Consider the following 23909-nt stretch of genomic DNA (forward strand, 5'->3'; position numbering starts at 1 on the left):
AATTCCCTAGCTTCACTCAGCTTTGCTTTGTGGAAGACAAATGTGGAATTTCGATTCTGATCTGAATAGGCAATGACCAGAAGGCTCCATTTTACTAACCAATGGTTCTCTCAATCTCTTCCATATCAGGGCCATTCCAAGACTCCTTTATCCAAGTTTTAGTAACTGGTGAGCAGTTCCTTGTCCTTGTGATACCTATTTGCCTCCTCATTGATGCTCATGCCTATCATTAGCAAGTCTGTTTTGGGTATTCTGGCAGAGAAGCAGCACATGTTGGGGATCATTCACAAATTCTGCCTCTGGGTCAGTTTCTTCAAAACAGGTGCAGCTGTGGGTGCTGAAAAAGTTTCATTTATAGTGATGTGCTGCACCTCAGTGTCATGACTGGGTGGGAGAAGCAGTTTGCTAGCATCTTGTCCTCACAAGTTTAGTTCCAGTAGCAGAAAATGTTCTCTTGTTAGCAGCCACTATTGGTGTTTGGGATGAAACTGTCATTCCCAAAGTAGCAGCAAAGAACATAGTGTGATGACTTGCTTCTCCACTATTTCATGTATAAGTGCAACCAGTGCAACAAGAGAAGGCAACATACAGGAAAAAGGGAAATCCCAGCTAGCTGGATAACAGAAGGCGAACATGCTACTTTGGTACTTGTAACAGGGGTCCACCTGTAGCCCCTGTTCTAAGGGTTAGAAGTGAGCGGGAAGTTACCTACCTGGGGTGGAACCATCCTGCCAGTTCATGTCTGGCAATGGCAAACTCCCCTGGGAAAGAGGAGGGGATTCCCCAGCCAGTGCAGAGGCTTGCTGCGGGAGCCAGTGTTGATTAGCAGAAGAGCCAGAAGGCACTATTGAAAAACAGCTGGCTGCTGTTTCTCCAGAAGGGGAGTAAGAGACAGCAAGAGGGACCTGCTGTAAATCCATGTGGAGGCACGGAGGAGGGTGAGAGACCTGAGAGATGCCGGCTGGAGAGCAACACTGGGAGCCAGAAGGAAATCAGCTGGGGTGACTCCCGGAGATAACCCACTGGCAGCAGTTGGACTTTGGGGCTATACTGGGAAGAAGGGAGCCAGAAGCAACCGTGTTTACGCACTGGAGGATGAGTCTCAGTGGGAAAAGACTGTGTGTGGAGGCTGAGATAGCCTTAAACAGTGTGGAGAGGGCCAGAGATTAAAATGGCTTCTCTAAGGATCCAGACTAAAAGGAACTAGGTTTCCCAGGAATCATGACTGAGGAACCCAAGCCATAAAGTAGGGGACAAAAGAACTAAAGGGGCATTATAGATTTGTTCTTCACCAGTCGGGACAGTGAACAGAATCCAGACTGGAGAAGCTTATTAACTGTCGCTAAACCTTGAGTGTAAACTTGTTGGCAAGTGGGTCAAGGCAAGTTGCCTCTCCACTCAAAGATTCAGACCTTAACAAGATAAATGTGCCTCAATTCACTCCAAGAGGGGTCAGGACAGAGTGTAGGAGAGGCAGAGCCCTTTAGCAGAGGCCAAAACATTTGCCTTCCAGCACCGCACCATCTGGTTGTCAGCCACTCTAATTTTGTTATTTCTTCTCTAATTAAGTGTGGCAGCCGAGTGAGGAGGGCAGTGCAGGGAATGGAGGACACGGATAAAGGGTGCCCACTCACAGTACCATTTGTAATTCCTCATCCATTCTGCCAACATCCCACTTGGTTTCATGTGGAGCAGGATTGGGTTCTTGTACTGTACTGCTTAGTCTGTAAGGTACATCTCTAGCCTCCAGATTTACTCCCTACTTTTTCATCTCTCATGTTTTGCAGGTCACCTTGGCCAGTCATTACCCAGTATGTTTAAAAAACCTAACTGTGTTTATTTTTGTTAATCTTATTTTTTTAGAGTAGCACCTACAGTACAAGGCTATATTCTGCTAAGCACTGTCCAAATCACAACTGTGATACATACCAATTTATTGTGGTTCTCTGTTCCTGTCTGCTACTAGCTAGGTCACATACGGAGGTAAATGAACCTTTGGTAGCTGGGTGTTTTAGCTGGGGAAATAGAAATTCATGCTTTGAGATCCAGAGATCCTAGATTCAGTTCCATTGGTTTAAAGGAAACAGTTCTTGCCCCAAAGAGTTTACAGCTGAGGAACTATTTTGGCAGGTACAATGGGAAGCTCTTTTGTCCTGTATTAACTTGTAACAGTATGGCGTGTCCCCTTCGGACAGCCAGCTGTCCTGAGAAGTTGCAACTGTGAGAAGGCTGCTAATGAAGGGAGTAGCTCATTGGCATGCAGTTAGTATATATTAAAGGTACAGATGGCAGTGACAATTTTTGCCTGATCTGGCCACAGAAAGAAGTTTATAGTTGTGACCAAACACAAGCTCATGGCTGCAAATAGCTTAAAAATGGCTGATCAAGTGAAAATCTAACCCTTCATTGCAGGAGGTATCAGATAAAGATGTTTCAAAATGTAGCATCTTTTGTAACTTTTGTAACAGCCTGTTGCTGTTTTCAGAATGGGAAGTGGGGAAAGGGAGTGGAGGAAGTCCAGCCTGGGAGTTTTTCAGCTCTTGCTAGAGGGTGGGGTGGGTGTATTTGAGCCCTGCCCCCAAGGTGGTGGGCTCCAATTTTTCAGCACCACCTGGGGAGCCTCAAGAATGGGCTGCCTCCTCTGCCTTTCCCCCCTCCCATACTGAAAACAGTGAGCACTGGCAGAGAGCTGTGGCTGTTGCTATGGGAACCTGTGGGCTCCCAGCCGGCACCCAGACTTCCCTCCCCCTGGAACCAATAGTGAACTTCTGTTTGGTCTGCGGTAACATTGTAACTTAGAACGCTCTGCAAAAATTGTTCTGTGCTATGGCTGGGAGCTGCACTTCTGTCTGCACCCTAAGAGAAAACCTTTGCCAAAAGGGAGCAAATTTGCTATGCCATGAGGGCTTAACGCATGCTAAGCTGCTTAAACATGTATTTCCTTAAAGTTTAACTGCACTAAGTGTTAAGTTGCAATGCCAGTCTTAGGCCATTTGTACACGCCACAAAATTGGCCTTTAATGTAACATAATGCCCTTTTGCACCACTTTAATGGTGCAGCTGTTTACACATGTTGGCAGCGTAATGCGCATTAAATGACTTTGGGATGCAGCAAAATAAAACATCTCCGAGGTGGTTTAGTTTGCTGTGGAGGGAAGCATTGGGCCCTGTGCATCTCAGGGGCTGTGTGGGCAGCCCACGCAGGCAGCTTCGTAGCAGACTGTGCAGGCAGGCTCCACTGAAGGAAAACACAAAAAGCAGCAAGCCTGATCTTTTTTTTTTCTCCCCAGAACCTGTCTGTCTGAGCTGCGCGGGGGCCCGTTGCTTCCCTCTGCAGTTGTGGTGTCCTCTGGGACCGTTTGAGCCAGGTGATTGTGGGTGGGTGCTGCCTGGGGGATGCTGCCTTTTTGTGTGGAGTGAAGCACCAGCCCCCCCACACTCTTCCAGCTCAGGAATTGCTGAGCCTGCCGGCAACTCGCCCTCCCCTGCCCGCCGCCTGAGAGGCAGGTAAGGGTTGGGCCCAACCCTTGTGTACATGCCACGGGGGTTTACTTCTTCCTGAATTTGAAGTGGTGTTTTCAAAGAGCCACCGCTTCAATTTAGGGAGAATTAAACTGAAGTAAACCCCTATGGCAGGTACAAATGCCCTTAGAGTTATCTGCAGCTTTACTGCCCTCTGTTTGTGACTCATAGAATTTGCTCCAAGCTGTAGAGTACCATTCAGTCTGTACCACCTGGATACAGGAGCAGGGGATTGGTATAGCTCTAGATTTACATGGTAGGGGTCTGGAAAATTAGTGAGTGTGCAGAACAAAGGGGAGCCTCAGGAGATGGGCGACAGTTGTGCTGAGTGGCATTTCTGTAGCACTTCAGTGCCCCTTTCAGCCCTTATTAAATTGATCCTATATGAGGAAGACACTACTAGCTCAACTTTATAGTAGGAGAAAGGAGAAATTATGTGATTTACCATAGGTCCTGCCAGAAGTTAGTAGCCTGGCCAGAACTGTGGTGCTTTGGAATGAATTTTACATACAGTTGATGTGTTGATTTGATCATAAAACTCAGTCAAATTCTACATGTGTAAACCCAAACAAAAATATGACCCCCTTCTGCACTAAAACATAGCTCTACACCCTATTCTTTAGGACTTTGTTCTCTGTGTCCTATTCTCAGCCCCCTAGATGGACTTAAGAAAAGTAGAAAATTCATTTTGCTGCTGCTGTGAGACATTGTCACAAAACAGCCTGCATTTAATGTGCTGACAACTTCTGTGTTTGCTTTCTGAACCTTTACAACAGCATGACTGCCACTTGCAAAGGCCAAGAGTTGGCATTTCAGAGAGCCTTCACGACTGTGGTTCCAATAGCATGTGTTCTTTCTACTGGGACTTTTCTTGAAAGGAAGTGTGCCAGATATTTCCTTGCTCACTGACAGGGAGAAATGGAGCAGTAGAAAGGAATGGAAATCATCTTACAATACAACGGATGGAAGTGATTCAGCTGTTTTGTTTTATTCCTGTAATAAGTGCTACGGACAATTTCAGCACAAGCTTGACCACCTGTTAAATCAGGTTTGTAGTAAAGCTTATCGGAATTTGACATTCTCATGTCTCTGTGAACATTGGTATGGATCAATAAAAGCTGCTGCTATCATAGTGGCATGATGCATATGCTACCCATGTGATCCCAGATGCCCCTCATAAATCATTAAAAAACTGGCCTGTTATAATCAGACTTCTGGGTATAACATAATGCACCATCTGAGAGCTAAAAATAATAAATCAAATTAGTACAAAGGTCAAACTGAGTTTGAACAGACTGAGATTAGTTGTCTTGTCCTCACACAATCTAAAAGATGCAGTGGAAATAGATGAAACCGCAACCCACCTAAGCAAACTGTTTTGCCAACATTGTAAAATCTCACTGCTAAGCCTTTTGGTAGAGGTGAGAAATGGGAATGGATCAGTTTTTGTTTCATGGCTGATTGTAGTCATAGTGGCCAGGTACAGAAGTTAAACTTATTGCATGGTGGGCACGCAGAAAGCCTTCTACAGATGGAATGAAACAGATGGTTAGGGTACAGAGAACATTGTAAAAATGGCAACTCCTGCTCTAACATAACCCTGGCTGGATGTGGTATTAGACTTCAGTGTTGTAAGTTAGAGCGCCGTAATGAACATCTGTAGGAGATCCCATCACAACCTGCAGTAGGTCACATTCTGCCAACATCCCACTTGGTTTTACGTGGAGCAGGATTGGGTCCTTGTACTGTACTGCTTAATCTATAAGGTACATCTCTAGCCTGCCCTTGTTTTAGAGCTTTTCTTAGGAAAAAACTAACCAAAAAGTAAACTGTATTTCTTGTTTCCAGTACCTACAATTCATAATATCCACTCTCTCCATCTTGTATTCTCCAAAGTGATTTCAGATGCATCTGATGCAGTAAGCGGCTGCTTATAGTCAGAAGTATTTTATAATGCCCTGATGTCTTGTTCAAACCAAGTTTGTGTTTGCCTGAGACTTAGGTTAGTTCTCAACTCTGAACCAAAAACTCTCTGGACCTGCCTAGTTCATTCAAAAATCACTTTCATGTAGAGAAGGGATAAAACCTTTAAGATAAATTTTCAATTTGGGTGAGTTAGGGGAGTGTTTGCATTCGAGCCTTGGATCTGAACCAGCACATGGTTTTGGGTCTGACACTAGAATAGTTCTTTTTGTATCTGTTCTTCAGCTCCAGATTCAAGTTAACTCACAGTCCCTCAGCATCCCAGGATGCTTTGCACCTCCCCCGCAAACTCCCTTTGCAAAGTGGATGGGCTAGCCTTGGCCCAAGCTGTTTGCTCCAGCCCAGCAAGGAGGCATGCTCTAGTGCCCTCCAGCTTCTGGCCTGAGCCACTGCAGGCATGTGGCTGCCTTTTCAGAATCAAAAGTGGATGTCTGTTCACTTGCTTAACAGTTCAATCTATGCAGTTCAGATTAACCTACAATGATTGAATTAATTCAGCCTTGGGCTTTTTGGCTGTCTGTATTTAGCCAAAGGGTTACAGCTCTGGATGATGGAACGTAATGAGAGGAGATGATCTCTCTTTATCTCTGTCTCATAAACCCTTTTGTAATCTCCTTCCTTTTCAAAATGATTTCATAGTAATGCAAAACAGCCAGTTGACAGGGTGTTACCTTGTGTCTCCTCACTTGTGACATGTATATTTATGTTGAAATTTCCTCCAAACAAGGACTTTGTACAGTGCCAGTAAAGGATGAAAAAACAAAAGGTGAAAGTGAAAAAATGAAATCTAGTAAAATTTGGCAAGTACTATTTAGGGTTGAAATTCATAACATCCCACTAATAGAGTACATTATACTAACATCCACTAACGTACATTACACTTATGTTACAAGGGTGTAAAGTAAGGGTGGTTGTGTTGGGCCCTAAATATTTACTATCCCTTTTCTTTTCCCCTTCATTCTCATTCAGTACAGATTGACTCCCCGCTCTTCTTCCTTACTGATCAGGTAACTAGGAGATGATCACCTAAGTAGGTCAGTGTGTCGGGGGTCTGGTTATAGGTGGGTATTGAAGCTGCAAGCCAGAGTGAGTATAGAGACACCCCATGATCCTAAGGCAGCATGTGGGCTGCAGACCCTTGAATTTTACAGCCAAGGAAGGGAGAAATGGGGGTGAAATTGCCAGAATCATGGGCCATCAGCTGAAAGCCCCTGGACAATTAGAGATTCTGGAGGTAACCTAAGCAACCAAGCCCAGGTAAAGTGGGAGCAGAGGCCCCAAGCCTCTGAAGTGAGAACTATGTAGTGAGAGCTACACCCTCGCATGCCCATTGCTACTTCCATCTGTCCATGCATCCATCCACCCTTCCACGCACCTCCTGCAGCCAGACCTTCACCCGCCCATGGACACCAAGACCCCCAACAGGCACTGCTGCAGACCACAGATGAACCGAGCCTGCCCACTCCCAGCAGACAAACATGGGGACACAACTGGCATTTTGGGGAAATAAAGGATATCATTGCTATGACAGGGCATCAGTCATGCCTCATCACAATAGGACAGAGTATGGATGGACTACTGCAGGGAACAGGGCATCTTAGTTGTATGGTGAAGTAAAGACAATAAAGCAGTGCAGCATGTGAATGCAGCTTGATTGATTCCCACTGAGTCTGTGACAGAGCCTGCAGTGACTGGAAGCTGCCTTGAAAGGCTCTGGTGGCTAGCCTGGAAGTTAAAAGCCCGAGGGTCAGGAGGGTTTTTTTCCCTGGAGAGGGGATGCCAGCAGGAGTTCATGCTGCCACACGGAGGTGTGGTGAGTTGCCTGACCTCAGTCAGGGAGTCAACGGGACTTGCAGGAGGGAAACGAGGGCTGTGAGACTTACCTGAAGCTGAGAACCAGCGTGGGAGTGTTGGAAGGGGAAGACAAGGAACCAGTCCGGTGAGTGCCGTGCTTCTCGGTTGTTACCTGCAAGAGGGGATGAAGTAGAAAGCCCACTAAAGGGAACCGCTCAGAGGAGACAGAATTTTTCCCTCAGTGGAGAAAGAACACAGGAACCCAGCCAGGGCAGTGTGTCGGGCTGGCTGTGGTTTGCTGTTTGTACTCTGAAGTTAATGGGGAGTAGCACTGGGACTCAGGCAATTAATTGGATACTGGCCGCAAGTGATAGCCATGACAGCGATCTGGGAAGGAATTTACCTTGAGGTCAGAAGCGGGGAAGTAAAATTAAAGACTGACCAGATATTGGGAACCCATGAAGACTTAAGCTCAGTTATTGAGGACAGTCCATGGTGCAGGCATTGGGCAGTCAATAGTAGCCCATAGGACTGTGTAGGTGCACTAAGCAGAGACTATAACTAAGTTTTGCACTTTGGAATGTTTAATGTGGTAGGGGAAGGGTATGGGGACATAGGATCCCTGCAAAGAGGCTGGATGGATAACTAGGTTGCCATAAGGTCTGGCAGACCCACCTCCCAATATTTTCTTTCTCTTTTGGATTTCTTTAACATCAAAGGCATGGCAGGTGAGTATGAAAGAGGATAAGCAAGTACTAGGCAGCTTGGCTGCAATGTATTTTCCACAGGAGCCTCAGACCTTTACAATTGCCCCCTTGGAGGAATACATCCAGCACCAGCTCCAAATAGACCATCAAATGTCCAACAGTATTATCCAAGAGATGCAGGTGAAGGGTCACAGCAGAGACTGGGAGCAGTGTCTCACCAAGACCATGTTGATGAGGAGACATTATTACTGTGTGTTTGCCACTAGAAAGTGGCCTCTGGGCTGGGGGCAGAGCATGCTGTTCTACAGGTACCTGTCTTGTTTCCTCACCAAGAACAGGGTATACACCCCTTCCCACACTCATAGGACCAGGGGTTTTCCAAAGAAGTTACCCGCAGCCTGGAGGAGGAGAAGGTGGAGGGAGGCCCCGTGACACTTCCCCACACAGGGGCTGCAGCTGTTCCAAACCAAGTCTTATCATATGTCTCTGCACTCCTTCCATAAGCACGGAGCATGGAGCACCCCCCACCCCACAGCACCAGCCAAGTGGCCGCTGTGCTGGCACGACCCTCAGAACCCACGGCCAGTTCTCCTGACACTTCTCCTAGTGAGTCAGACCGTGCACGAGGACACCATGCAATCATAACAGTAAGGTTCACCTCAACTCCACACAACCGTGACAGGGGAAGAAGGGGGAAGGAAGAGGCAGTGGGAGGAGCTGAGGCTACCACAGGCCACCCTGTGTGGTCTTCACTTTCTCAGGTCATTATGGCTGTGAAGCCCACAAAGGGGTTTGGGCCAGAGCAGTGGGAATGCTGGGTCATAGCAGGAGGGTGAATCACCTGCTTTCCTCCTACCATTGCCCTTCCCTGCTGACACCTGGAGCCCAGCCAAGGTTCCAGTTACCCCCCACCTTCTCTTGGGCGCTTAAGAAAGCATGTCCCATTCAATGGCATCATAAATCCACGTAATTGACATGTTCTTGCCATTTCTGTCAAGTCCATAGGTGCTTAGAATAAAGCTTGAAAGTTAGAGCGCTTCCTCCATGGGCTTCTTGAACACCTGTACTTAGCCAGAATTTTCTAGCATTTGTGCTAGCTCTTTGGATTAAAAATCTTTCTAATTTAGCCATATTTCTAAAGTGACTAAAAATTATTTAAAAAAGCTGCAAATGTATAAGCAAAATATAAGAAAAGAACAAGTTTTGCTCTGTAAAGGAATGATATCTACACAAAGAACTGTGTGACGTGCTAATCAACTATTACCAAAAATAGTTAACACACAATCAGGAAATGATGCATTCACTGCTGTGGTTGTCCTTTTTGCTTAAAATATCTGACCTTTTGGAAAAGCATCTCTGTCTTGTGGCATGAGGCCACTAGCAGCTATCATACCTTATACTGTTGGAGTTTAAGGAGACTCTTCTTAAACTCAAATAGTATTTGGAGGAAAAGAATTTGAATTTTGCCTACACTTACAGCATTTTGTGAGAAGAAAGTCCTAGTGGAGAATACATAGCTTAAGTGGGATTGGAGTGTTGTTTAACTGATGACAAGGAGTTTTATATAGATTCATAGATAGTTAGGGGTGGAAGGGACCTTGTAAATCATTGGGTCCAGTTCCTCTGCACTAGGCAGGAAAAGACAACTGGGATCAAGTGACCCCAGTGAGGTGACTGTCCAGTCTCCTTTTGAAGATTTCCAGTGTAGGTGACTACACTGCCACTGGAGGGCGTTTATTCCACAGTCTGGACACCCTGACTGTGAGGGAGTTTTTCCTGGAACTGAGCCTGAAGCGGCCTTCCAGGAGTTTGCGTCCATTGCTCCTGGTCTTCCCCAGGGGTGCCCTAGGGAACAGGCGTTCACCGAGTTCTTGATGTACTCCCCTGATGTAGTGGTAAGCCTCTACCAAGTCCCCTCTCAGCCTCTCCTCGTATGGCTTGTCTTACAAGTCCCAGATCATATGAGTGGCTCTTCTCTGGACCCTCTCAAGTTTTTTCATATCCTTGTTGAAGTGTGGTGCCCAGAACTGGACTGAGTATTCCAGCTGTGGTCTCACCAGTGCAGCATACAGTGGGAGTATCACTTCCTTAGTTTCGCATAAGATGCAATGGTTAATGCAAACCAGGGTGTTGTTTGCCCTGCTGGCCACAGCATTGCACTGCCAGCTCATGTTCATGTGATGGTCAAGCACTACCCCTAGGTCCTTTTTGGCTGTGGTGCAAGTCAAATTGTTGCCACCGAACCTGTAGGTATGTTGGGTATTGTGGGTCCCCAGATGGAACACCTTACACTTCTGAGTGTTGACCTTAATCTGGTTCTGGTCCACCCAACTCTCCAACCTGTCCAGGTCTGCCTGTATCTGCAACCTATCTTCTGGCACGACCATGCTCCCCCATAACTTGGTGTTGTCTGCAAACTTGGCCAGTGAGCTTTTCACCCCCACATCTAAATCATCTCATTTTTCTCTTTTTTCTTATCTCATTTATGAGGCCCATTCAAAGTAACCTCTCTTTTGTCACAGAGGGTTGGATGGGATATTGTAGGACTGAGTTCAGGCATCACTGTAGGGCAATGCAAGCTGCCTGTCAATCACATTCCTAAAGACCCCAGGGATTGACCCCATGTTTTTTTCATCCAAGTGCAGAATACTAAGCAGTAGGATCATTAGACCAATCCTATTGCCTCCATTAAAAAGCAGCAGAGTAATCATGAAATGTTAGCAAAAGATAGTAAACTGAGTAAGATACAAGATATTAATCTGGAGAATAGTATGAGTCAGATAAGTCTGCTCATATGGAATCAGTAACAGAATCAGGACCTAGATCAGGTCTCCTGAGTTGTACAAGTTTTCATACTGTCCTCACTGGGTAAATTTGGCTTTCATTTATGTTAAAGTAAATCTATTGAAGTCACTGAGTGTAGAGTTAGGTCTACTCCAATAAACACTGCATATTTTGAAAAACATTATAAACATCTACTATGCATATGTATACATAGAACAATGTAGATGAAAGTGTATTTCCTTTCCCATTAAAGAACAGGGTAGTTACTTAATTTAAATGGAGTTTTCTTGAAGCTGGGTGACAAAGGGAAATTGCCAATATGAGAACAGAAGCACATCAATCTCTTTTGTAATAAAAAGTAGACACAGAGTTATGCTGTAGCCCGCTTTTGGAAGCTGTTTCAGGTTGGTGGGTCAGCAGTGATATCCTAGCTACTTTATTTTGGTGACAATATAATTTCCTGTGTTGATGCATACCTTTGGGGTGAATGGAAGTGAATTTGAACCCCCTTCATAAATGCATCCCTTCATCCCACAGGAGTGCCAACAACATGTGCCCTTGGAGGCTGGGGAGGGATGGTGACTGCCCACAGGCAGCAGCAGTGATGGTGGCGACAGGGACATGGTAGTGGTGAGTGGGAAGCTCCTGCAGGTGGCCATGGTAGTGGCAGCAGTGGGGAGGAGACAAGCACTGACTGGCGGTTGGCGACCACCTGCAGACGCCATCAGCAGTGTCGGCGGCGGGCAGCAGTGATAGGCAACTGCCTGCAGACGCCTCTGGCTGTGTCGGCAGTGAGGGGAGGGTGTTGGCAAGCAGTGACCGCCTGCAGGCACCACTGGCAGTGGTGGTGGCCAGTCGCAGGGGGAGCACCACCAATCTCAGGGGGTACACGTTGCCAATGCATAGGAGTGCTGTGTGGTTTCAGTGCAGGAAATGAACTGAAGTATTAGAGGGGATATGGAGCCAGGGTTGGAGCAGTGTGAATCTTTCATAGTGAAATCTAAAGCTGGGTGAAATACTTGGGGGAGAGAAAACAGAAGTCTGAGTCTCTGTTTGGGAAGTTTCTTTAGCATCCTGGAATTGGGTCCAGATTGGGCAAAAAAACAAACCAAAACAAAAAACAAACAAACCCCGGAAGGGAAGGGTATGTGGTGTTTTTGGAGAAGCTTGGGTCAGTTTTATGACATGAAGAGAAAAATATGGAAGCATTTATTAACTTATGACCCTGAAAATGAAACTTGGGCAAGTAGGAAGACGAAATTCAAAGCAAAACTCTTGCAAATGGAAGTCTTTCGCAAAGCCAGAAAACCAAATGTTTCTATGGTCCAGGGGAGTGGAAATACCTCCATCTACAGTCCTTTGGGATAGAATGTATCAACTAGACCTAGGAGATGATTTAGAATGACAATTAGACTCATTTTGGCCTGACACAATTCCCCTCTGAAGCTGATGCAAGTTGTGTATGTGCAAGTGAGGGCAGAACATAGCCAGGGTGCGGGGAATAGATGTAATGTGAGAAACTTTCATGCTGTATTATTATAGTTTGAATTGTTTCTTTCCATCAGTTTGGGTTAAGTAATTCCCCACTATCCATCTCTAAAGTGCAGGCAGTGCTGCCTTTATGGGCCCAAGGGAAAGGAAGCAGACCAGTCTTTTGATTCCTTATCCAACCTTACTGCTCATATTTTACTTTGAATGAATAACTCTTCAAATCCTTTAATATTTCATTCCCATAAAATATATTTACCAAGGGACATGGTTTTGTGGCAGTGGTAAGGCTGTGTTTATTATTTTAGAAACAGCACACGATTGGCTTTAGAGAAGAGAGAAGCAAAGAAAGCAGAATGCTGCAAATCTATCAGAGGAACAGTGTGTTTTCCACCTGTTGAAGCAGTAATCACAACAACAGATGCACACAATTATTACCTGCACCTCAAAGGTAGCGTCAGGTCCTGCAACTTCTGCTCCCTGCCTCCCAGACAGCATGACAATGGAATAACAAATAGGCTCATGGAGTAAATATATAGCAGATATTGCTTCTCAAAGGAAGGAAAGCTACCACATTTGAGAGAGAACTTAGGGTAGAAGATGTGAAGAAAAGAGCATGACGCTAAGAGAAGAAGAAGGAGCAAAGTACAGGAGTCTCAGTAGCCAGATGTATTAAAAACTGCCTTCATTTGTCACACTGATTATGGAAAACCAAGTGTGCTCTGCAATCCTGTAGGACCCAGTTCCCTCCCAGAGACTGTTTCATAATTCTAGTCAAGATGGATATTTGTCCCCTCTGGAAAAAGGCCATAGGGCTTGATTCCAGAGGTAACAGAAGATGAGGAGGCTAAAGAGATCATGTTCTTGTCCACCCACTTTGGCTCCTGGCAGTCTGGCTCTGGTGGCACCATGGTACTAGACACTCCTCCATCTCTGTATGTCCTGGCCTAGGGAAACCTTGTGGTGGGCAAGAAGGGGCACAGAGAAGGTAAAGCAGTTTCATATTATAGGGACAAATTTGATGGGGCTGGAGGGGGAAGTGGTTTGCATCTCTCTGCTTCTGGTTCAAGCTGTTCCTCCTATCCTAGTGCAGACTGCATAAAGAGGAATCTCCCTGAGTCATCTGGGTGGTGGGAAGTGAATGGTACCATGCTAGTGTCTTTCCTTGCAGAGGTGCAGGGAGCTGGGTGGGGGTTTGAAATCACCCATGATTTTATCTTGACAGGAGCAGATGTGGAAAGTCCTGCATGCTGAGTTGGAATTTTTCTCTGAATTCCTGCCATAGTGAGGCAATGCTATAAATAGACAGACACCATCCTTTTTATCTTGGAAGTTTTGAGTGTAATTTCCCATGTAGACATGCATGTCTGTTGGTAGGCAATTATCAGGGATTTATTTAAGTGAGTTTCCTAGTTCTATGCTATTTGCTCTCCAAGATGCAGTGGGTGTGCATTGCTATTCCCACTACCTGGAAAGTCATAGTGGCTTTCACAGCCCTACAATATATGCAGTTCTGTCAGTAACCACAGCTTCTAAGGGAAGCTGCCAAGGCAAAAATCACACTTCTGTCTGAAAGTTATCCCCTGATTATAAATAACCCTTAATATGTGTAAAATTATACAGAGTTAGCCAAGAAAAACAAACCATTCTCTCTTCTTCCAGCTAAATTTGATGAAATTTTGTATATAATGTGTTTCATGGATTCTCTAGTGCAATCAGCCAGTTTCTGCCTTGCAGACAAGGCTCTTATGAACATCATCAGGGAATCAGTAAAATCCCAATAGAATTTTTTAAGTTTGTTATTACTGGGTAAAATATCTATATCCTTAAATACTAGCTGAACTGGCAATGAAAAAAAAATCAAATGTTAAGCATCTTTTTGAAAGCATGTTGCTTGTCCTGGGACTCCTAATTGGAAAATAACACCCCAAACAGTACAGTTTCTGAGCATGATGATGCAGACAATAACATGGCCTAGAGCTGCAGTTGTTCCACTACTCACATAGCTGGCTATAATTTTCACGCTGCTCAGGACGCATATTAAGTTTGGGGTTCATGGGTTGGTAAACAAGCTTAAAAGTACTTGCCTTGAAGTTGTAGCTCCTTTGCTGTGCTGGTTTGGATTACTTCTGTTTGAATTATACCACTTCGTTTCCTCCTAAGGAGTTAGTTACACAACTGCTGCGTTCAGTTTATTCAACTTCTATTTTTAATTGCGTTAATTATAAACCATGATCTCCTTCCCTCTGTGGATCTACAGGCAGCATCCAGTGAAAGGCAAGAACAGAGAGAAGCTAAGGTTTGAAAGGAACCAGAGTTGTGTTTGGTATAAACAAGGGTTGCTCTGCTAACTTTAGTGGAGCTACACGGATTTGCACCAGCTATGAATTATGCCCTTTTTATATGTACAGTTCTTTGTATAATTGAGTAAACAGCCACTGAATAAATAGCAAGCAATGAGAAAAGTGAGGTGCTGCAAATAGGCATCCAATGGAACTGGGTAAGGTGCTAGGTTATTAATTACCTTGGAATGCTTGGGGTACAGTACTGTCTGTGGAAACTGTCATTAAAAAGCCGCATGCTCCTAGGATTTAACCCCCCCCCCCCCCCCCCAAGATTAAACTAGCAATAACGAGTTCAATGCAGGGAATTTCCTGAGGATTAATGACCAGATGGAATTAATAGCCAGAGGTGCAGACTTGGCCAATCTGTTCCTCACAGCTGGTCATTAATCCCAGGAAGTTTCCTGCACCTCAGTCCCCTAAGTAAAACACAGCTCTCCTATGGAGGAAGAGTTATTAATTGTTTTATCTTTATATTGTTGTACAGCACATTTATCTTCCTCTTCTGGTCATATTGTTACTTTCTTTGAAAAAAAAAATCAGAGTGAAACAAGAAAGCTGTTCTCATGATTTCCAAGTTGCTGTACTTCAAGCCCTAGTGGAAGGCGTTCAGTATGATGTGGTGATTCACCTTCCTAAATGAGAGCTGGAAATACTTGAGGAGCATGTGTGGGATTTTAAGTGTGTTGTGTACCTCCTCCCTAGCATTTGGTTTGTGCACCTTAGCTCAGCCCTGGGTTTCTACTGCCATCTACTGGTGGGATAGGATCACAGCACCCCATGAGGGTTTTTGGGGGGGGGGTGGTTAAGTCCATTCCCCAAATAGTTTGTTTACTATAGGAACATATTGTAAGATGTCAACAACTCCTATAAATAATCAAGTTAGAATTTATTAATAGGGTGATGGAGCAAGCATTGTCCAAGATGCTAGCTGATCTAGGAAAATGCAGGAGGGTGTTTTTCAGGGGAAAAGAACAAGCAGGCCTAAGTGAAATGATCACAGGTATGCCAGATAGAATTCTTCCATCATATAAATGAACAACCACAGCAGTTCTGGCATGCAGAGATGTCATTTCCTAAGAGAAATTGCAGATTAAATTTAAATTCATTAAATAGTCCTTGTCCCATCTTTCAGTACCTCCGTTATGCTTGTCAGAGTATACAAAAAAATGAAATTTAATTGTGTTCACAAATCTTATTTTTTTAGGTGCCCTCTGGAAAAAAAGATCTTGCTGGGCCTTCTGTGGACAAACAGTAGAATCCTGCTGGTAAAGCTGTTCAATGACAGCACCCATGTCAGAGCAAAAAAAGGACTGCCCCCACCAAAGTCAAGGAGAGTGCTGCACTAGATTTGAGTCATTATACTTAAAGGTTTCTTCTTCCCTTGAAGAAATAGGCAAGGGCAAATTTTCCTAGAATCTGTTGGTAAGCAAAAAGAATTGGGGAAGGCTCTACACACTGACTGCACTGGAGCTTGGAATCTGCATTATGGACAGCATGGGAAGTGGCAAGGCTTCCTTCTCCATGGTGCCTGACTAATCTGTCATTGCTCTGTTTTTGAGTAACCACTGCTGTGTGGCTTGGTGTATCCAGGCTTGTTCATTCCTGAAATGGGCACCAAGGACACCCCTCACTGTCAGTTCTGGTGCTAGTTTAATGGTGTGATTGTGGACCCTTGTCTACTCATGTTGGACTGAGACTGCCAATTCATGTAAGTGCAAGGCACATTAGCTGGTTGGCTGACCCAAATGTAGCCCACTGATATAACAGGAAAACTTTGCACTTATTTTCACTTCCATTCCTTTTCATTACACCAAGGCAGATGTAAAGATGCATCAACTTCGCACACAAGCAATCTTCATGTTTGTGTGGGAAAACAGCAACTTCTTTATTTTTAAGAAAGCTGGATCATTTTCAGACACTCAAACATCACAAGAGCCCCTTGATTCTCAGTGGGTTTCAGTACACGCTAGAATTTTTTCAACGTGTTTCTGGCATCAGTGCAGTATTTTTAGCACCTCAGCTGAGAACCCATCTCTTAGCTGCTTCTTCAAAATGGCATGAACGCTTTTTATGGCAACCACTTGACTTTGGGGAGGGAACAGAGAGCAGATGAATGCCCATTCAAGTTAAGATCTTTTCATGAAGGAACCTTCTTGATGAAGAGGTAGGGGGAGGAACACTGGCAACAGACTGAGATTATTTCTTAAGAGAGTGGTTTGCAATATTTCCCAGCTGTTCTATATTTAAAAAGCCTTTTCTTCCCAGCCAAGGGACTCAATGCTGCATAAATTGCAAAACCTATAACAAACAGATGCCAACAATAAAGTTCCCAAATACTAATGATTCCATAAGGTGGAATCTCCCTGAGTCCTCTGGGTGGGACACAATGGAGCTCCAATCCTTGACTGGGGCCTGCAGGCAGTGTTCAAGAATAAGGATGATAACAGGATATTTCATTCCACAGACCCTAATATTTTGCAGACTGATATAAGCTTCACCCATTGATGAAATGCAGCCACCTCTGGGATGGAACCTGAGAGTCATTCAACAGAAAACCACAATATGTTATAACCATTTAGTGTGGAGAATGAAAAGGTCCATCCTTAACTGAGCTATTGGTGAAATTCATGTTGGCTTCAAAAAATGTAAAGAAAACGTGATCAAATAAATATTTCTAAGTAGAATATGTGTTACACTGTATTTTTAATTTACATCTTTAGTTTGTAGAAGAGGATTAATTTTTAAGAGCTATACAAGACAATGGTAATTTCTAAGACTCTCTTTGCAGGGCTCTCTCATGGTTATTTGCAAGCAGATTTCCTGACACCTTTCCTTTCTTCATTTAATTTGATGTCCAGGTTTCGGAGCTGGCTCAGGAATCCTGTGTTTGGGCAGATTTCCCTTTGAGAATTCACTGTTTTCAAAGCATCTACAAGTGTCATATCTTCATGGATCATTAAAAAGGCAAGCACAAGAGATGCTGAGCGGCTTATCCCCATGGCACAATGGACAAACACTTTACCTGCAAAGAAATAGAGAACACAATCTGGTGGGCTTTAGAACTCATACGGTGAGACAGGCAAAAAGGAGGAAAAATGACTAGTTTTGGATGTCAAAAATCAATTAGGACAATCAGTTGAAACCTCATAGTCATTGATTGTCAGCACACTTTAATGTTGTGCTGGTTCTGGACACTGAAGCTTTCCAGTTGCCCACAGGTCAACAACACCAGTAGCTATACTACTAAACAAAGGCTTGGGAGTTTATGGGGCCTTAGAATTTAAATCAGTGCCTTGGACTCCTTGATAATATTTCTAATTCTGTCATAGAGCTGGTTAAAAGCAGGGGTTATTCCTCCACAATGGTTTTTGTTTTTTGGGGGGTTTTTTGGCTTGGAAATCTGAATATAAAGTGGTCTGATTACAAGTGAAATATGCTGTGCAGAAAAATTCAACGTGAAATTGTTGTTTTGGCCACTCTTGGGAATTAGAATTTAAATACCTCCTGCTCCCCTTGTCTCCTACAGATTGGGGTCCCTGGGAGAACTTATATCTCCTATGATGCACTACAGGCTTCCTAGTTTTTGGATCTAGAAGCAGTGCATTGTAGGAATCCTTGGCAATCGTGTTGCAGCAGGAGAGAGAATGCAATTGGAAAACATGGCCCATAGAGAAGAATGGGAAAAAGAGGTAACCAAACTACCAATTCTGTTTCTAAATAGCAAAATTTCCATTTCCAACTGAAATATTTTTGTCCTTAGCTATCTGAGTGAGTTGGGCCCTGACATCTGAGTTAGTTCATTGACATATGTTGTCTCTCAGGGTCAGTTTGAAGCAGAGCTATAGGCTCTGATTCAGGTAGGCACTCTAGCATGTGCCTAACTTGAAGTGCTTATGTCCATTTCTCCAGAGCACAGCACTTATGGATGCAACTTGAAGACACACATATGCTTAAGCGTGTTGCTGAATCTGGGTCTGACTCCCCAGCTGTTAGTACAAGAAGTAGATATTGACATTGTTGTTGAATCTTGCACCTCAACATAGCAAACACATTTTTGCCACCTCCTTACCTCCTGGTGTGTTTAAGGCTTTGTGTATGAAATTAGCAGCATCATAGAAAAAGATACTTAAATCAAAGGAAGGGTCATCAAACGCTTCTACTCCATAGTACTCTATTTGCAGATCTCTGTAATATCTGGCTCCTGTGTTGATACTGTATGGCCCATCTGCTGCATTTAGGATGTGAGTAATATTAAGGCTTTGAAGAGTTGCTTTACTTCTAGCAGCCCATCTGTTGAAAGATGATGAAGGTTTCATTGAGATCATTGTTGACTTTTTGCATTAAAATAGAACTGTTTAATGTGGGTGCCCAATCGCCTTGGGGAAGAATGCAAGCATTTCAGCTTCCTTTACAGAGCAGTGAATGACTAACAGATGACTATTAGACTCCAAACTGCCTTGCACCTGCTTGTCTTAGAGAGATGCCTACTGGAAAATGTGAAATGGTATTACAGAGAGGAAGGGGCAGCACAAGTATAGACCCATTACAGAGAATACTAACTATTCAAGTGACTCCCTCTGTTGCTAGTCATTGAGAATGTGATTCAGTGGATAGAAGAGTGGACTAGCAATCAAGACTTTCCTTCAAGCTTCTGTCCAATGAATTCTACTTCTGATGAACATTTGCCCAATGTGTGAGAAATACGAAATGTATAGGGCACATATGAGCCTCAGAGGTGTGGTCTACATGGATAAACCATCTTGAAGAACCAGTTAGGGTAAGTGCCTTTTTCTTAGATTCCAGTCCTTTTTCTGATTCAGTATAGGATCTTGGCCATTCCCATGTATCTTTTGGTTCCCATCTGAAAAATGGGATTAAGTTATCTCACATAGAAATTAGGCAGAAGACAGGGTAGATATGCACCTTATGAAGCACACTCCATCTGACTAAGTAAGCTCAGGTTCAAGAAGGCTTATTTATAGATTCATAGATTATTAGGGGCTGGAACGGACCTTGCAGATCATCGGGTCCAGCCCTTCCCTCCCCTGCTCTAAGCAGGAAGACAACTGGGATTAGGTGACCCCAGTGAGGTGATTTGTCCATTCTCCTCTTGAAAACCTTCAGGGTAGGTGACTGCACCACCTCTGGAGGGATTTTATTCCAGTCTGGACACCCTGACTGTGAAGGAGTTTTTCCTGGTATTAAGCCTGAAGCGGCCTTCCAGGAGTTTGTATCCATTGGTCCTGGTCTTCTCTGGGGAAGCCCAGTTGTTCACCGAGCTCCTGATGTACTCCTCTGATATAACGGTAAGCTGCCATCAAGTCCCCTCTCAACCTTTTCTTCTTTAGGCTAAAGAGGCCCAGGTCTCTCAGCCTTTCCTCATATGGCTTGCCTTGCAAGTCCCTGATCATACGGGTGGCTCTTCTCTTGACCCTCTCAAGTTTTTCCACGTCCTTATTGAAGTGTGGCACTGTTGCAGGGCACTAAGGTGCCTGCTCCTCTAAGAGCAAAACTGCCTAGGGAGAGAGCCCAAAGAGCCAGACAGAAGCCCACAGGTGCAGGTTACTATGGCAACAGGCTAATAAGCAAATTGGCTTGCACCTGGTCAGCTGACCGGAAAAGGCAGGGCCCTGGGCATATATAAACCCCAGGGCTGGGGCTAGAGGTTTAGTTCTCTGGCAGCATCTAAGGGGAAGGAGCTTCCAGGTAAGAATTGCCCAGGGATGCAGGGACTGCCTGAGATGCTGCATACTGGGCTAATGGGGCCCCAGGGGTATCACAGACATCCCTGGGGACCTCATCCTGTGACAGGCGCCCAGAACTGGACGTGGCACTCCAACTGTGGTCTCACCAGTGCTGAGTACAGTGGGAGTATCACTTCCTTAGTTTTACACAAGATGCATCAGTTGATGCATGCCAGCATGTTATTTACCCTGCTGACCACTGTCTCAGACTGATGGCTCATATTCATGCCATAGTCAATCATTACCCCAAAGTCCCTTTTGGCCATGGTGCAAGTCAAGCTGTCACCATCAAGTCTGTATGTATGCTGAGGGTTGTTTGCACCCAAATGGAGAACCTTACACTTGGAAGTGTTAAACTTCATCTGGTTCCTGTCTGCCCAACTCTTGAGCCTGTCCAGGCCTGCCTGTATCTACAACCTATCTTCTGATGTGACCACACTGCCCCATAACTTGGTGTCATCTGTGCACTTGGCCAGCAAGCTTTTCACTCCCCCATCCAAATCATTGATAAAGATGTTGAAAAGTACTGGTCCAAGCACGGACCCCTGAGGGACACCACTGGCCACTATGCAACAGGATGACACAGATCCCTTCATGAGAACTCTCTGGGTCCTACCCTGTAGCCAGTTTTCCACCCACTGAACAGTCAAGCAGCTGAACCCACAATCTTCCAGTTTTCCCACAAGGATATCGTGGGATACTAGATCAAAAGCCTTTTGGAAGTCTAGGTATATAATGTCTACCTTGTCTCCCCTGTCCAGGTGGTGAGGAATGAGGTCATAGAAGGAAATGGGATTAGTAAAACAAGACCTACCCACAATGAAGCCATGCTGGCTGTCATTCAGAATCTTGCCTTCCACAAGTGTATCGCACATAGATTCTTTAATGAGCTTTTTCAGGATTTTCCCTGGGATAGAGGTTAGGCTGATTGGCCTATAGTTGCCTGGGTCCTCCCTCTTCCCCTTCTTGAAAATGGGCACAATGTTGGCCCTCTTCCAATCCTCAGGGATCTCCCCTGTGCACCACAAATTCTGAAAGAGCTTTGCCAGGGGTTTCACAATGACCTCAGCCAGCTCCATAAGCACTCTCAGATGGAGTCCATCTGGTTCTGCTGACTTATCAATGTCTAGCTTTTCTGGTTGGTATTGCCCCAGCTCAACATCCACAGTGGGGAGGCTATCATTCCTGGCGTGCCCCCTATAAGTTTTATCTTGCTTGTCTTTACCCTTGGTCTGGTGAAATACTGAAGAAAAGTGGGCATTCAGGAGTTTCCTGAATGTCGGTTACCAGCTGTCCCGAGGTGTTAAGCAGGGGTCCCACACTTCCGTTTGTTTTCCTTCTACTGCCTACATATGTAAAGAAGGACTTCTTATTGTCCTTGACTCCCATGGCTAACCTAAACTCAGTCGCCGTGTTAGCTTTCCTGATCGTTTCCCCGTAAGTGCTGGCCACTATTGTATAGTCCTCCTTGAGGACCCTTCCTAGCTTCCACTGTGCGTACACCTCTTTTTTCTTTTTTAAGAGGACAGCAATGTCCCTATTAATCCAGGAGGGCTTGCCAGCCCTTCTGTTACCTTTCCTCTTTGCAGGAATGGTTTTCTTTTGTGCTTTGAGGTTCATATCCTTGAGCAACAGCCACTCTTCATGCACCCCATAGTTAGTCTATAATGTACTTTATAGTTAGCTTATAAGGTGCATCTCTACCTTGCCTTTTGCCTGATTTCAAACTAACATGGTTAATTACCCAAGGAAACTGTGATGCTTAAATAAGTGAGCCTCTAGGGTCTCAAGAATAGCAAGGTTAAACAGTAGTTTCAAATACCAAAAAGGATCTTTATCGATGGATGCACCCTGCCTTATCCTCCTTTGGCAATCTAGATAACTAAACAGAAGTGTATAAATAGACGTGGAAAGACAGACAGAGGCAAAGTCATTTTACGAGGCAAGGTTCCTTTTGTCACAAGTATACAGTATGTGTATAATAAAACATTTTGACTTTGAAATTTTAAAAAGTCTGTGTTTGCAACTACAGGACCCCTTAACATCTAAGGAGATTCTGAATTGTGAGGCTAGCACTCAAATCTTTCTGGACACCTCTCTACAGTGGGGATAACTTCCTTTTCTCACTCTTTAGCTAAGTGCAGGGCAGGGACTGTCTCAGGGTATATATGTACAGCAGGGCACCAGTCTAGATTGGGGCACCTAGTGACTATTGTATGCAAATAATAAAAATTGGGTGTCTTACTCAAATGCACTGTGCCACATGAAACAGGAAATTCAGACTACAAGGACTACATACACTTGCATACCAAGATTTTCATGACATCCTGTCACAGTATTGGCTTTGGAATTCCCGTGACATGAACATAATTAGAAATTTCATTAACTGTATAATTCATCATTACCTCTACCCTCCCTGTCTCTCCAGAGTGCAAACAACAACTTCATATACAATATGCCCTTACGCATCTCCCAGATAAAGGTTTGGCCAGACTTGGTCCACGTGATTGTCAGATCCACCTCTGAGCCAGAACAGCCTCTGAAGGTCAAATAGTTCTGGTGTCTCGTATGGTGCTTGGCTTTCCTGGCTGCTGGTTTCAGAGGAAGAGCTCCTGGGGTGCAGCATCCCTGTTCTTCTGTGTCGTGCGCTCAGGCACTGTCCAAAACAGGTTTTCTGAAATAAATTAAGAAGCACTTTTTATACATAATATTCCCTGTAAAACAGTCCTATTGGATTCCCTGCTGTTTATTACATCAGTATGTCAAGTGGCTGCCAGCCAGAAGGTTTGAGTCTTCAGGGCACTGTCACAATACAGGCATGCAATTTATATCTGTGGCAAACAGCATCACACAAATACCATGTCATTGCTTGTCAACTCAGTGCAAAGGAAATGCTATGGTGACTAAACCTCACAGAAGTTACTTGGACTGTGGTAGCACATAGGAGACGTGGTATACTGAAGCACCAACCTCCTATGTGAGGGTGGTGTTTGTTGTGTTTAGCACCTAGCACAGATTAATGATGGAATTTTTTTTCACTAGAAAATGCCAGATCATCAAAACTGAAATGTTTGAAAGGAGTGTATCATTTTTTACCATGCTTTCATCAGCCTGGCTCCTAGGTCTGAGATGGGAACTGTTGGCCAGAATAAAAGAAAGCAAGAGAGCATCAAATAGCTGTGAGTTTGGTATTTAAGACAGTCAGTGGGATGTGGGAGTCTTACCTTAGAGTCCCTGCCTCCTACCCTGATTCAGATAAGGTAAATAAATGATCACCCTAACAAGGGGTTATTGGCTATTTGAGAGGGGCAGGGAGAGCTGCCCACAAAATATTCATCTGAAGTTGTCCCACATGTATAATTAAATGTTTATTTGGTCCCATAGAAAGTAAAAGTATGGCCATACAGTGCATGGCAGGGCTGCACTCGGGATTAGCTCTGGTGAGAAGCAGGATTTATTAGCCTCTGCAACACCCCACTAAAGCAGCTATATTGCTACACAGTTGTCTTTTGCTCTGTGTATGCAAGCTAGTATATTCACAG

The 23909-nt window shown here is 44.5% G+C and overlaps 2 protein-coding genes and 1 long non-coding RNA gene across 3 annotated transcripts in view; 1 reads left to right on the forward strand and 2 right to left on the reverse strand.

Annotated features, from left to right (window-relative positions):
- Positions 1–7472, reverse strand: part of LOC102559938 (dual specificity protein phosphatase 13) — a 39381-nt gene extending 31909 nt beyond the window's left edge. Inside the window, exon 1 of the mRNA XM_014601384.3 lies at positions 7389–7472. The gene's annotated coding sequence lies outside the window, so the exon portion shown is untranslated. The remainder of the gene's footprint in view (positions 1–7388) is intronic.
- LOC132251142 (uncharacterized) overlaps positions 1–17680 on the forward strand; it is a 59696-nt gene extending 42016 nt beyond the window's left edge. The window contains exon 3 of the long non-coding RNA XR_009462997.1: positions 17482–17680. This is a non-coding gene — a long non-coding RNA (uncharacterized LOC132251142). The remainder of the gene's footprint in view (positions 1–17481) is intronic.
- On the reverse strand, positions 17268–23039 carry LOC102558557 (dual specificity protein phosphatase 13-like). The gene is made up of 3 exons (XM_019497211.2): positions 22833–23039; positions 18693–18913; positions 17268–17645 (listed from the first exon to the last, which is right to left on the reverse strand). Exons 1-3 carry the CDS (start codon positions 22991–22993, stop codon positions 17425–17427), a joined length of 603 nt encoding a protein of 200 aa, XP_019352756.1. The 5' UTR covers positions 22994–23039; the 3' UTR covers positions 17268–17424.
- Positions 23040–23909: the final 870 nt, after the last annotated feature.

Source organism: Alligator mississippiensis, chromosome 6 (assembly GCF_030867095.1).
Source record: "Alligator mississippiensis isolate rAllMis1 chromosome 6, rAllMis1, whole genome shotgun sequence".
Classification (NCBI taxonomy): domain Eukaryota; kingdom Metazoa; phylum Chordata; order Crocodylia; family Alligatoridae; genus Alligator; species Alligator mississippiensis.